The sequence below is a fragment of the Rana temporaria genome, chromosome 13 (genome assembly GCF_905171775.1).
Source record: "Rana temporaria chromosome 13, aRanTem1.1, whole genome shotgun sequence".
Lineage (NCBI taxonomy): Eukaryota > Metazoa > Chordata > Amphibia > Anura > Ranidae > Rana > Rana temporaria.
Genome location: NC_053501.1, coordinates 50,307,442 through 50,321,163, shown reverse-complemented (window position 1 = coordinate 50,321,163; position 13,722 = coordinate 50,307,442). Strand labels below are relative to the sequence as shown.

At 43.2% G+C, this 13,722-nt stretch overlaps 1 protein-coding gene across 4 annotated transcripts in view; it reads right to left on the bottom strand.

The window, feature by feature from the left end:
* PAPLN (papilin, proteoglycan like sulfated glycoprotein) overlaps positions 1 to 13,722 on the bottom strand; it is a 144,049-nt gene that overhangs the window by 20,157 nt on the left and 110,170 nt on the right. For 3 of the 4 annotated variants that reach the window (XM_040333471.1, XM_040333468.1, XM_040333470.1), the window contains 5 exons: positions 13,548 to 13,704; positions 9,938 to 10,018; positions 8,042 to 8,099; positions 6,383 to 6,473; positions 2,684 to 2,686 (listed from right to left, as the gene is read on the bottom strand). In XM_040333471.1, coding sequence (XP_040189405.1) covers positions 2,684 to 2,686; positions 6,383 to 6,473; positions 8,042 to 8,099; positions 9,938 to 10,018; positions 13,548 to 13,704 — 390 coding nt within the window. The remainder of the gene's footprint in view (positions 1 to 2,683; positions 2,687 to 6,382; positions 6,474 to 8,041; positions 8,100 to 9,937; positions 10,019 to 13,547; positions 13,705 to 13,722) is intronic. The other variant, XM_040333469.1, reaches the window with a different exon arrangement.

Genomic DNA, 13,722 nt, shown 5'->3' with positions numbered 1-13,722 from the left:
GCATCATGGTTCCTAATGATATCGGTATTCATATACACAGTAGGACTGATTTATAATGAGGAAAGAGAAACCGTCTAAGTTACCATTCAGATATATATTGGTTTGTCCTTCAAATATAAAGTCTAAAGCCTAAAAGGCAAAACAACTAATTTCCTTTGTACTCGTTTTCGCAGTCCATTGTGTTATAAACTGCTTTCTCGGTTTGCAACAACAATACAAGAAAAGCACTGTTCTGATTTTTATCAAAGTACCATTCAATATTTATATGACTTTGGATCACTCACAAATCCTTTCTCTCACTCTCCTGTAGCTATGTATCATACGTAGACTCAGAGAGGGATTTAATAAAACTGGAGTGTGCAGAATCTGGTGCAGCTCTGCATAGAAACCAATCAACTTCCAGGTTTTATTGTCAAAGCTTAATTGAACAAGCTTAAAGGGTCACTAAAGGAATTTTTTTTTTTAGCTAAATAGCTTCCTTTACCTTACTGCAGTACTGGTTTCATGTCCTCATTGTTCGTTTTTGCTTTGAAGTAGCTGTAATTCTGCTGTGATCTCCACACTTCCTGGTTGCCTGGCTCCTTATAACTATCATACCGAGAGCTTTCTCACGGTGGTCTAAGCTGTCATTACTGTGTGTCTAAAACTCCTCAGAACCATCAATCAGAATTCATTTTAAAAACAAAACACTGCCCTGGATTTGTTTGTTTTTGTTCTGAGTCTTCCCGACTCACCTCTCACCCGGAACTTCATGTATGTACCTTTAAAGCCGAAAGTGAAACTAGAGGCACATTATATGATAGATTAAATTCAATTTTTAATAATTTTTAAAAGGAATCAGTTAACTTTTATGTCTCTATACCCAATAAACAGTCATTTCAGCAAAAAAATGTTTTTCCTTTAGTGACCCTTTAAGCTGATTGGCTACCATGCAAAGCTGTACCAGATTTTGAGTTCTCCCCTTAGTGATTTAACTTGGTACATAATCATGTGTTAGATAACAATTTTGTTTTTATTTATCGAATATTAAATTCACTGTACTTTATTACATGCTCAGATACTTTATTACATTTGAAATAAAGAGCACAAGTCGACTATTTTGAGCACTGGACCATAATACAGACAGTCCACCAATTTGTGGGAGCCAACATCATCACAAATTGATGAAATACTATTTAACTTTAATAATCTTCTAGAAATTTGAAAATTGGTTTGAGTGAATGTAGATTCACAGCAAATCTGTAATGGTAATGTGGTGGCTGCATAAGTTTTCTTTTTCAGTTTTCCCCAGGTGACCTGGCGAGTAACACATCTCCTTTATTGAAGTGTCTCTACTCTGGATGAAGGAGCACAGGGGCACCTTCTGACAGCAGCATTGTCAGTCGGGAGCGAGGGAAGTGTTAGATGAACTATCAGATTTAAAAACACTAACAAGTTGAAGCTAAACTCCAGCTCAAACTTTTTTAGCAGTTACAGCAAACAGTTTTTTGTATATTTGTGTTAAAGATTTTACATGAATAAATAAAGCTGATCATTGTAAGTACTCCTTTCAGTGTTAAATGGTTTGTCTCATTTCTGTAACTGATACATCTGATGGAGAGCTTGTTCTTTTGAAAAACAGACTGGCTGAACTGGCAAAAATTTAGATCCATGTATGGGCAGGCTGGTTGTATACACTTCCATCAATCTACTTTTGTACATTCAGACTGTTGAAAAATGTTCTTTTGATTGGCGCCTTCGGCATAGGAGTAGGGATGAGCCTGCAACTTGAGTCGAACATAAGATCGACGTGAACATCGGGTGTTCGTTTGCTTGCAAATGAAGCGAACATATGGGGCGTTCGTGGGAAATTTGAGGAACGTCCCATAATGCACTGGGAGATCACAGTGCATTGACGTCTGACGATTGGCCAAAGCACGCACCTGACTTGCATGCTTTGGCCAATGACAGTGCGCTCTGCTGCGATAGCCATAATTGGTCAAAGCAGGGTGCATTTGGCCAATCATGGCTCAGGGGGACCAAGTCTACGCCCCACACTATATAAGGCTGCTTCCGTGTGTAGTGTTGGCGTGGACGAAAAGAGAGAGATTGAGCTAAATTAGGCAGGTTATTTAGAGCAGGCAGTGTATTTTATATATATATATATATATATATATATATATATATATATATATATATATATATATATATATATATATATATATATATATATACACACACACACACACAGTCTAATATATATATATATATATATATATATATATAACACACACAGTTGTGCTCATAAGTTTACATACCCTGGCAGGATTTATGATTTCTTGGCCATTTTCCAGGAAATATGAATGATAACACAAACACTTTTCTTTCACTCATGGTTAGTTTTTGGCTGAAGCCATTTATTGTCAATCAACTGTGTTTACTCTTTTTGAATCATAATGACAACAGAAACTACCCAAATGACCCTGATCAAAAGTTTACATACCCCAGTTCTTAATATTGTGTATTGCCTCCTTTAACATCAATGACAACTTGAAGTCTTTTGTGGTATTTGTGGATGAGTTGTGGGGGCGAGACCCTTTTTCCCCATCAACATGGAGACGAGGTGCTTTGGGGGGACCCCACAGCACCCTCCCCATGTTGAGGGCAAGTGGCCTGGTATGGTTCAGGAGGGGGCGCTCGCTACTTGCTCGGATAAGGGTCTGGTATGTATTTTGGGGGGGACCCAACGCCAAATTTTTTTATTTTGCCATCTAGTTCCTCTTATAATCCATACCAGGCACGATATTTAAAAGAATATTTCATTTTTATTGTTTATTAATTGTGGAAATCTCCCTGCCATCAGAATACAATATCTTAGCAGAAGTAATTTCCCCATCCATCTGCTGGTTGAATGAAAAATATGACTGGTGTATGGCCAGCCTCACTGGCGAGATCACTAGCTGAAAATAAAAGAAAGAAAGCCTGAAAAGGAAAACAAATTCAGCCATCACATCTAAGAATTGGTAAGCTGCAATATAATAAATGTTTGCTTTTGGGTTTAATACTACTTTAAAGGGGTTGTAAAGGTTTGTTTTTTATTTTCTAAATAGGTTCCTTTAAGCTAGTGCATTGTTGGTTCACTTACCTTTTACTTCGATTTCCCTTCTAAATGTTTTTTTTCTTTGTCCGAATTTCTCACTTCCTGTTCCTTCTCAGTAAGCTGTTCTGGCTGACTAACCACCGCTTGGATGATGGTGGCAAGCTTACTGAGGAGAAACAGGAAGTGAAAAATTCAGACAAAGAAAAACATTTTTAGAAGGGAAATCGAAGGAAAAGGTAAGTGAACTAGCACTAGCTTAAAAGGAACCTTTACAACCCCTTTAATCGTGTCTAGAATCTATAACAATGTACAGTAGGTGAACCCGATTTTGTGTCAATCTCGCTCTCTTTCTCGGCGAGATTGAGCACCTACGAGCCCCATCGCGGGAGCCAGCGCCGAGCTGGCTTGCCGCGATGGAGACAGAGCCGTCATAGAAGCGACGGGAGATCCGACTTGGATTCCCGCCAATTCTACACGTGTGCGGCGTTTGTTATGAATCCTGAGGGGGAAGTCCCCGCCGGATTTTAAATAAAAATCCGGCATGGGTCCCCCCCCTCAGGAGCATACCGGGCCCTTAGGTCTGTTATGGGTTGTAAGGAGAGCCCCCCTACGCCGAAAAAAACGGCGTAGGGGGTCCCCCTACGATCCATACCAGACCCGTATCCAAAGCACGCTACCCGGCCAGCCAGGAAGGGAGTGGGGACGAGCGAGCGCCCCCCCCCCTCCTGAGCCGTACCAGGCTGCATGCCCTCAACATGGGGGGGTTGGGTGCTCTGGGGCAGGGGGGCGCACTGCGGCCCCCCCACCTCAGAGCACCCTGTCCCCATGTTGATGAGGACAGGGCCCCTTCCCGACAACCCTGGCCGTTGGTTGTCGGGGTATGCGGGCGGGAGGCTTATCGGAATCTGGGAGCCCCCTTTAATAAGGGGGCCCCCAGATACCGGCCCCCCACCCTAAGTGAATGAGTATGGGGTACATCGTACCCCTACCCATTCACCTGCAAGAAAAGTGGTAAAAACACAAATAAACCACACAGTGTATTAAAATATTTTATTAGTCTGCTCCGGAGGCCGCCCCCTGTCTTCTTTATTAGCTCTTTTCACCAGGGGGGGCTTCTTCTTTGACGTATTCGGGTGGGTGTGGGCCGCCGTCTGGTTCTCTTCCACCGCCGGGGGGGGTGGCTTTTAAAAAAGCCCCCAACCCCCCGGCGGGTTTCCTCCGGCGTCTTCGGCGGGGCTCTTCTTCTTCCGCTATCCCGACGGGTCTTCTCCGCTATCCGGGGGGTCTCGCCGCTCTCCGCTGTTGACTCGTCGCACCCCGGTTCTTCGTCTCGCAGTCCGGTCCCTTCTTCCGTGCTGTACGTCTTCTTCCGCGCTGTGACGTCATGTTCTTCACTTCTCTTCTTCTCCCGATGTTGACTCGCCGGTCCTCCTCGCTGAAATGACGGATGCGCGCCTTGCATCGGACCTATATAGGCCTCACAGTCCCATCATGCTCTGTACCTACCCATGTGATACCCATGTGGTAGGTATCACATGGGTAGGTACAGAGCATGATGGGACTGTGAGGCCTATATAGGTCCGATGCAAGGCGCGCATCCGTCATTTCAGCGAGGAGGACCGGCGAGTCAACATCGGGAGAAGAAGAGAAGTGAAGAACATGACGTCACAGCGCGGAAGAAGACGTACAGCACGGAAGAAGGGACCGGACTGCGAGACGAAGAACCGGGGTGCGACGAGTCAACAGCGGAGAGCGGCGAGACCCCCCGGATAGCGGAGAAGACCCGTCGGGATAGCGGAAGAAGAAGAGCCCCGCCGAAGACGCCGGAGGAAACCCGCCGGGGGGGTGGGGGCTTTTTTAAAAGCCACCCCCCCCGGCGGTGGAAGAGAACCAGACGGCGGCCCCCACCCACCCGAAGACGTCAAAGAAGAAGCCCCCCCTGGTAAAAGAGCTAATAAAGAAGACAGGGGGCGGCCTCCGGAGCAGACTAATAAAATATTTTAATACACTGTGTGGTTTATTTGTGTTTTTACCACTTTTCTTGCAGGTGAATGGGTAGGGGTACGATGTACCCCATACTCATTCACTTAGGGTGGGGGGCCGGTATCTGGGGGCCCCTTATTAAAGGGGGCTCCCAGATTCCGATAAGCCTCCCGCCCGCATACCCCGACAACCAACGGCCAGGGTTGTCGGGAAGGGGCCCTGTCCTCATCAACATGGGGACAGGGTGCTCTGAGGTGGGGGGGGCCGCAGTGCGCCCCCCTGCCCCAGAGCACCCAACCCCCCCATGTTGAGGGCATGCAGCCTGGTACGGCTCAGGAGGGGGGGGGGGCGCTCGCTCGTCCCCACTCCCTTCCTGGCTGGCCGGGTAGCGTGCTTTGGATACGGGTCTGGTATGGATTGTAGGGGGACCCCTACGCCGTTTTTTTCGGCGTAGAGGGGGCTCTCCTTACAACCCATAACAGACCTAAGGGCCCGGTATGCTCCTGAGGGGGGGACCCATGCCGGATTTTTATTTAAAATCCGGCGGGGACTTCCCCCTCAGGATTCATAACAAACGCCGCACACGTGTAGAATTGGCGGGAATCCAAGTCGGATCTCCCGTCGCTTCTATGACGCGCTTGCTGGGATGTGCTGTCACTATTCCAGTGAGTGTGAGATGTCGGCGAGATCTCGGCACCCTGTCGCCGAGTATCAGCGCGACGCTGTCGTGCTGAAAGCACAATATCACAAACACCTACTGTAACACATCCGGAAAGCCAAGCATTGTATCAATTTATGTTGTTCTCGTTGACTGACCCATTCGCTCAGTGGCCTTTTGTTAATAAGGATGCACTGCATCGTTATGACATAGTTGAGTCCTATCCAATGACAACATCGCTACACAATACACCAATAAGTGTATAACATGTCGTCATGCTCCCATTACTGGTCCATTTGCTTTGTGATCAGGTGACCTGTACTCTAGAAAGGAGTGTAGGTGGAAGAGGACATGCTGCCCTGCCTGTAATGGAAGTGAACTGGTAAGGTGTCCAAAGGACCCTTGAACTAGTTCACCTATATGCATACTGGGTTAGTGACGCAAAGTATTAGGCAAGAGGGTCAGCATAGGAGCCAGGCATGTTAAATAATGGCAGCCTGCATGTTTTTCTCCGTAAAAGTTTCCTTTAATGACTTCCAAACTGAGACATACAATTACTAGAGTCTGTAATGCATGACCTCCTCGAAAGAAACAATATGCTTGTAAGGTATGTGTATTTAGTTGGCTAAAAATGAAAAACATATAATCAATAATTCACATACTTGAGGGTCAGCTCTCGGGTTCCTGTCACTGGGACATCCTTCATTTTTATAACCCTTGGCAGGTGTAACCCCATCCGGGCAGCAGCTATATCTACAACGAAAGAATAGGTCACAATAAAAGATTCTGTTTAACATTTTGTGTTCCATTAATCGTATCCTGATTAACAGAACTGGCCCACCAATCAAACCACAATAAATGTTAGGGGTCTGTACTGTATGTATTAGCAGTAATTAGCAGACAGATTCTTACCAGAATTGACATTGCTTCTATTATTTTAAAGTCAGTCCATCCAAACTGGTATTCTTTTTTGTTCTCAATTTATTTATATTGTCAAAGGAATAGAATATTTGTCTGAAGAAAAATGGAGTCTTCTCCAAATTAGATTTTCCTTATTTACCCGATTTACTGGAATCAGTATTAGAAAGCTACAGTTATGCCGCATACACACGATCAGTCCATCCAAAGAGAATGGACCGATGGACCGTTTTAATCGGTTAACCGATGAAGCCAACTGATGGTCCGTCGCGCCTACACACCACCGGTTAAAAAAACGATTGTGTCAGAACGCGGTGACATAAAACACAACGACGTGCTGAAAAAAAAGAATTTCAATGCTTCCAAGCATGCGTCGACTTAATTCTGAGCATGCGTGGATTTTTAACCGATGGTTGTGCCTTTAAATTTAAAGTGAGTTGGCTTTTTTTTTTAACCGATGGTTAAATAACCTATGGGGCCCACACACGATCGGGTTTGATTGATGAAAACGGTCCATCAGACCATTGTCCTCTGTTTAACCTATCGTGTGTACGAGGCCTTAGACCTAAAATAGGTACTCCTATGGTTTTTTTTTTTAACCTGATTAATCATAGAATAAATTGAGCACCAAAATTATTGAATGAATGGCCATATGCAAACAATGTGCTCTCTTGTATAGGCAATCCTGGTTGACATGACATACCATATAATGAAAACGTATCTGCACTGTCTAAAGGAGAAAATCATTTAGTCCATGCCTGTGCTAAAGAACCACAACTTTTGCCTTATTGTGGGGGTAGTAATAGCAATCAGGGATAATTTCCCAGTCTTTACTTCTGATATTGGTTGGCAAAAGGTGGGATTGTTCTCAATCAGCTGAGCATGCATAAACTGGATGACATGAACCCAATTGCTAAAGCCAGTTTGTTTAGACATAACATACATTAAAGCGGATCTCCAGTTCCAAAAAAAATGTTCCCCTACTCTATAACTTGCTTAAATCCTAAATATCTTTTAGGAGGTCAAAGAACAATGCTGTCATAATCACATTAGTGCTGCTCTCTACTGTATTGCATTGTGAGCTTAGGCTGATGTAGTGACACACCTCAGAGGGTGTGTCAATGTTGGCCATAGATCACAGGAAGTTGGCTGAATGACACTGGTCATCATTCAACCTGTAACAGTAGCAGCACTAGTCCTCACTCTACTGGGGCACCAGAGTTTAGATTAGTAGTTTTTTTGACCTGGAATTTACCTTAACCTATAGTAACTACTCGGTTTATCATTCACTGTCCAGATAACATAACAGTATATCCATATCGTACTGATTGTTATAAGCCATTGAACTATTAAATAAAAAAGTTCAGATGCTGATGTGGATAAGTTTGTGATTATGTGCCTACCTTGTTCTCCTGCAATCATTGGTGGGAAGAAAATTGTCATCTGTTTCTGGAGAACGGGCTGTAAAGATAGATATGAAATCAGCTCAAAACAATTCTTACATTACTTGCATAAGTAAGAAAAGCAATTTCCCAGGTTTCCAATAGTTAGCTAAACACGAGGAGACTAATGCCGCGTACACACAAAAAATGACGTTTTTAAAAACGTCACTTTAATTGACTGTGTGTGGGGGAAAACGTCGTTTTATGTCTTGTAAAAAACGACCAAAAAAAATTGAAGCATGCTTCAATTTTATGTGTCGTTTTTCAAAAGTGCACTTTTTACTTCACAGAAATTGACCGTGTGTAGCAAAAAATGTCGTTTTCTAAGACGTTTTTTCATCCACGCATGCCCAGAAGCGAGCTTCAATGGTAAAACGTGGTGGAACGTAACCTCACTTTGCAAGATCATTGTGAGAAAACGATGGTGTGTAGGCAACTTCGTCTTTGAAAATTGAAGTTTCAAAAACGTAATTTTTTACTTCACAGAAAGTGTCGTTTTTTTTCATCACATAAAGTGATGGTGTGTATGCGGCATTAGGGTATGATGTAAGCCAGAGGAATTAAAGCTAAAATATATGTAGCTCCTTTGAAGCAGACCAGTGGGAGGAGACACTCCAGGCTGTACCCCAATGCTCCCTCAATGTGACACAGAGGCTCATGCAATTATATATATTCTTGCGGGTGCATCTTACCCCAGTTAGGCTACACAAATTGGGCATATTAGATACTCCCACTTGCAGCAAATGCTCCAGGGATCATGGGGGCCTAATCCATTTAATCTGGCGGTGTCTCAAACTACATATGTTATGGGTGGGAGTACTGAATACAATAAATTCTGTATTCCAGACTTTTTTCCCGCTTGATCCTAAACCAGGCGTCTTCAAACTTTTCAAACAAAGGGCCACCTTTATTGTCCTTCAGACTTTAGGAGGGCCGGATTGTGTCCAGCGGGGGCAGAAAATGTCATGGGCCCAGCATCAGTGAGAATAAATATGGCCTCAGGGTTGGTGGTCAATAGGAGGAGGAGTATTCCCCCTATTAGTAGGAGGAATAGTATCCCATCATTGGTATCCCTGGAAGATATAGTGTCCCATTGTTGATGTCGGTGGGAGGAATAGTGCCTCATATCAATGGAAGGAATTGTGTCCCAAGGGCCGGATTAATGCTAGCAAAGGGCCGTTTGCAGTTTGGAGACCCCTGCCCTAAACCATGCCTTCTGGGCATCTTAGATGACTCTCAACAAGATGTCCCTATTAGAGAAGCAGTAGCTAGAGCCCTTTTTCAAGCCCGGAGAGTGGTACTTCAATATTGGAAGTCCACTGATTCTCCTTCTCATAAAGAATGGGTACATTGTATGGGTGAAACCCCTAGACTAGAGAAGTATCTACCAACACAGGGGACACTGATGCAAATTTGAAAATCTTTGGGGTCCATGGTTGGATACCCCAGGCCTGAGCCCACTACTAGAACTGGTGATGGATAGGTTACTTGTGGGTTGAGTTCAACTCCTCTAAAGGGTGAATTCTACCATACTTTAGTTAGAAGATGTGGTGATTAGTTGAGCCTGAACCTATTGTTTATCTGTGACCACACTGTATTGTCAATTTTGCTCTCCACGTGCTCCAAGACATAGAAAAAATATCAGCTAGACTTGAAATCATTTTACTGTATCAGATCAGGCAGTGATTGTTCCCCATAACAATGACAGGGCCCAGGGCACCTACCCCTTTTGCCCTGCCTTAAAGACGGCCCTGCTTAAATGACTATCTTGTAATTGTTGTAAACTCTAATATCTGACTTTGTTTAATAAAACCTTTCTTGAGTAGTAAAAAAAAAAAAAAATATCTAAGCACTTACTTGGATAGTCCTGCTTGAATCTCGTTAATACAAATTGATCAGAGTTATCATATCCCCAGGTATCTTGCATACTGGGAACCTCTATAAACAAACAACACATTATAATTACTGTGCAAGAAAATAACAACCACCACCACCTGTAAGTTTTAAGCTGACAATACACATGGCAATTTGATGGTGAGATTGTACTATGAATTCAATTTTTTGTTGAAATCTCAAAACAATCAAAGACATAGGTTGGTGGTTTCAATTGATCACAAGAAAAAGAGATCAAAATTACCCTGTTTGAACCAGGCAAAGAAATATGATTGTTTTTTCCTGACATTGCCACTATTTTATTTCACAATTTTTGGTAAATTTATTTCCCAGTTTCATCTTTACTATCAACTTTACAATCAACCAAATTCTAGTGGTTGATCAAACTCGTGCATGGTAGATTGCTTAGCATCTTGCAATTACTCACAATTTTACTTGGCTCAAACGTGGTTGAAATAAACTGAATGTCACATTTATGGCCAGCTTCAGTGTTCAACTCTCATTAAATTAATATAGGAATGTATGACAGAGTACTTACCTTAAGTATATGTGTATAGTCAAAACGAACGGGGAAAGGTTAGAAATCATTTAGGTTTTTACTGCTAACTGGGGTGGTGAAGCCAAAAAGGCATCTTCCAACCCCCCCCCCCCCCCCCTATTAGCAGTTTTACTAAACAGGAAGTGGTAAAACTTCTGCAACAGGGCAATCTACTCTATATTTTTAAAAAAAATGTTTCTATTGGACTTACACGTACTTCCTGTCTAGTGAAACCGTTATCCATGCTATCCAAAGAAACAAATTATATGCAATCGTGAGTGTGTGTGTATATATGTATATATATATATGTGTGTATATATATATATATATATATATATATATATATATATATATATATATAATATATATATATATATGCTTTTTTGCAATTGATTATTGGCAAGTCTTACATAGTATACGAGGATTTGCAGATAGTCAATGTGCTTAAAGGGGTTGTAAACCCTCAAGGTTTTTCACCTTAATGCATTTTATGCATGAAGGTGAAAAACCTCCTGTGATGCAGCAGCCCCCCTTTTACTTACCTGAACCCAGCCTTTCCAGCGATGGGGACGAGCCCAACAGCTCCAGCCGGTGTCTCGGTCCTGATTTGATATATTGATTGCAGCGCAGCCACAGCCATTGGCTCTCGCTGCTGTCAATCAAATCCAATGACGCAGGAGTCGGGGAGCGGGGCCAAGTCCTGCTGTCTGTGTCAATGGATGCAGCAGCAGGACACGCCAGCGCACCTGCACGAGTGCCCAGAGGGAGAATGGCCCTCCAATGGGGCACTCGAGAAGAGGAAGATCAGGGCCATTGTGTTCAAAATCAACTGCACAGAGTAAGTAACCTTGACATGTTTTTTTTTTTTTTAAATGAACCTTTACATATCCTTTAATACCTACAATGAACAATATGACAAGTAAATTATTAGAGAATCAATCACGGACAAGTTTGAACAAGTTGAATTACTCACTTGCTTTCTTTAGTTTTTTCAACTTCCAATAGTTAGAACGTATTGCTAGAATTTTAGTCCATGCACACAGCCGATTCTCTTAAGTAATATTAATGACAACAGCAGTTGGATGGCTATGTCTTGTAGGTCTAGAGTAAGCTAGGATTCACCCAAAACTGAATCATTCCTTCTGGCTGAGCATTATCGAAAGCAACACCAAACAAAATAAGACTGAAATGAATCTATTTTCAGATCACTTTATTTTATTTGGATTATGGAGGAAGAAGGCTGAGGGGGTGTGTGAAGTTGTCCCTTTCCATAACTCCAGGCCTGAAGGATGCCAAGGTCTCCTCCCAGTTAAACTTGCCTAGTGAAACTCCCCATTGGACCTTCCTGATCCAGACTCTGATTTTGTATTCACTGTGATGTAATGCATGTTTAGCTCCATCCTGTAGAGATTTTGCCATTGTCATGGGACAATAACTATCTGAATGAAATGCACAATCCAGCTCTCAGAGGATGAGTGGAGGGCGGTCTCGAGGCAGGCGGCCAAAAGCTCGATTTGCACCCTTTATAAGGAAAATACGTATAAAGTGCTGTTCTTTTGGTACCTGACCCCAGACGTCCTCCACAGGATTTATCCTTCCACCTCTGACCGATGCTGGGGCTGCAACCAGGCCAAGGGCACACTGTTCCATATTTATTGGACTTGCCCCTTGATTGTCCCGTTCTGGACTCGGACACAGGAGCTCCTGACTCGCCTCCTGGAGGCGCCCATACCCCTCTCCCCGAAGCTATTTTTACTGGGCCTATCCCAACCCCGCATAGCTAAACCCTACAAGAAACTGCTCAGACACATAACCACAGCTGCGAGGTGCTTGATAGCACTTCATTGGAAGAAACCAGTGCCCCCATCCCAAGAAGCCCTCTATGCTAGGGTCAAGGATGTAGAGCTTATGGAAAAGATGACAGCTAGGATCCGGGATAGGTTGGAGGACCATGACCTGGTCTGGGAGAGGTGGCATGTGGAGGAGGATCCGCCGTGAACCGACGACAGGCCACCGAGGTACATTACTTCCCCCGACATTCATGCCCACCCCCTCCCCCCTCTCTGTCCTCTCCCCTCTTCTCCTTTTTCTCCTCGCCTGTCCTTCTCTCCTATTTCCTTCTCCTCACCCCATCCCCTCTTTCCTCTTCCCCTCTTCTTTGATCTCTAGTTGTTTTACATGTTACTGATCGTATAACCAAGTATGAAGCCACGGTGTAAGTACATTCAGCTGGAATTTTGTACCACCTTGAAATGCTGCTATATTTTGTATTGACCTTTTACGAAAATAAAAAACTGTTATTTGAAAAAAAAAAAAAAATGCACAATCCACCTGAACACTGACCGCTCTACCCAAGAAGTTCCTGGACTGCAACACACACCATTTCTACTGATTGCACCTATAACTTATTCTTTCAGTCATAAGCCATAGCTTTTGACTGTAGGTAAGAGAAAGGACAAAGAATGATCAGAAAATTATCCTAAAAATACCCCAAACTAATTATAAAGGCTCATACACACGGTAGGACATCCAACAAAATTTCCCTTGGATTTTTGTCTTAATTGATTTGTTTGATCACACCCATAGCATACACACGCTCGGACTTTTCTGCAAACTTTTCTAACACTTTCCCAACATCACGTGGTTTTACTTGCTCTTTACCGCCACCCTTTGGTTAACTTCTGCTATTGTTGGTTGAGTTTAACATTGGTTCTGAGCATGCGCATTTGTACTTTGTCCAAAAGTCCGATGGTTTGCTGTACACACGGTCGCACTTTGCACAATCGGACTTTTCGGAACAGAAAGTTGGTCCGTTCACAGACCCAACTTTTTGTCCGATTGAAGCCAAAAAAGTTGGTCCGATGGAACGTACACACGGTCGGACAAATACGAAAAGTGCCGGATTTTGAAGTTGGTTGGGCAAAAGTCCGACCGTGTGTACGGGGCTTTAGAATAAAAACATGCAGATTTAATTCTATGTCTGTTATTATCAAAGAATAACTCATGTATAGTAGCGTAAATACAAGCTGAACTTACGTTGTGGGAGATAACAAGGCTGCATATTACAGCTCTCAATAACAGATGGTTTTTCAGGCTCATAGGATTCACAAGTCTCTGGTTCATAAAAGTTTCGGTCATTGTCAGCACAAACCACTTGACGTTTCCTTATGCCATTATTGCAGCTTTTAGAACACTATAAAGTGAATACAAA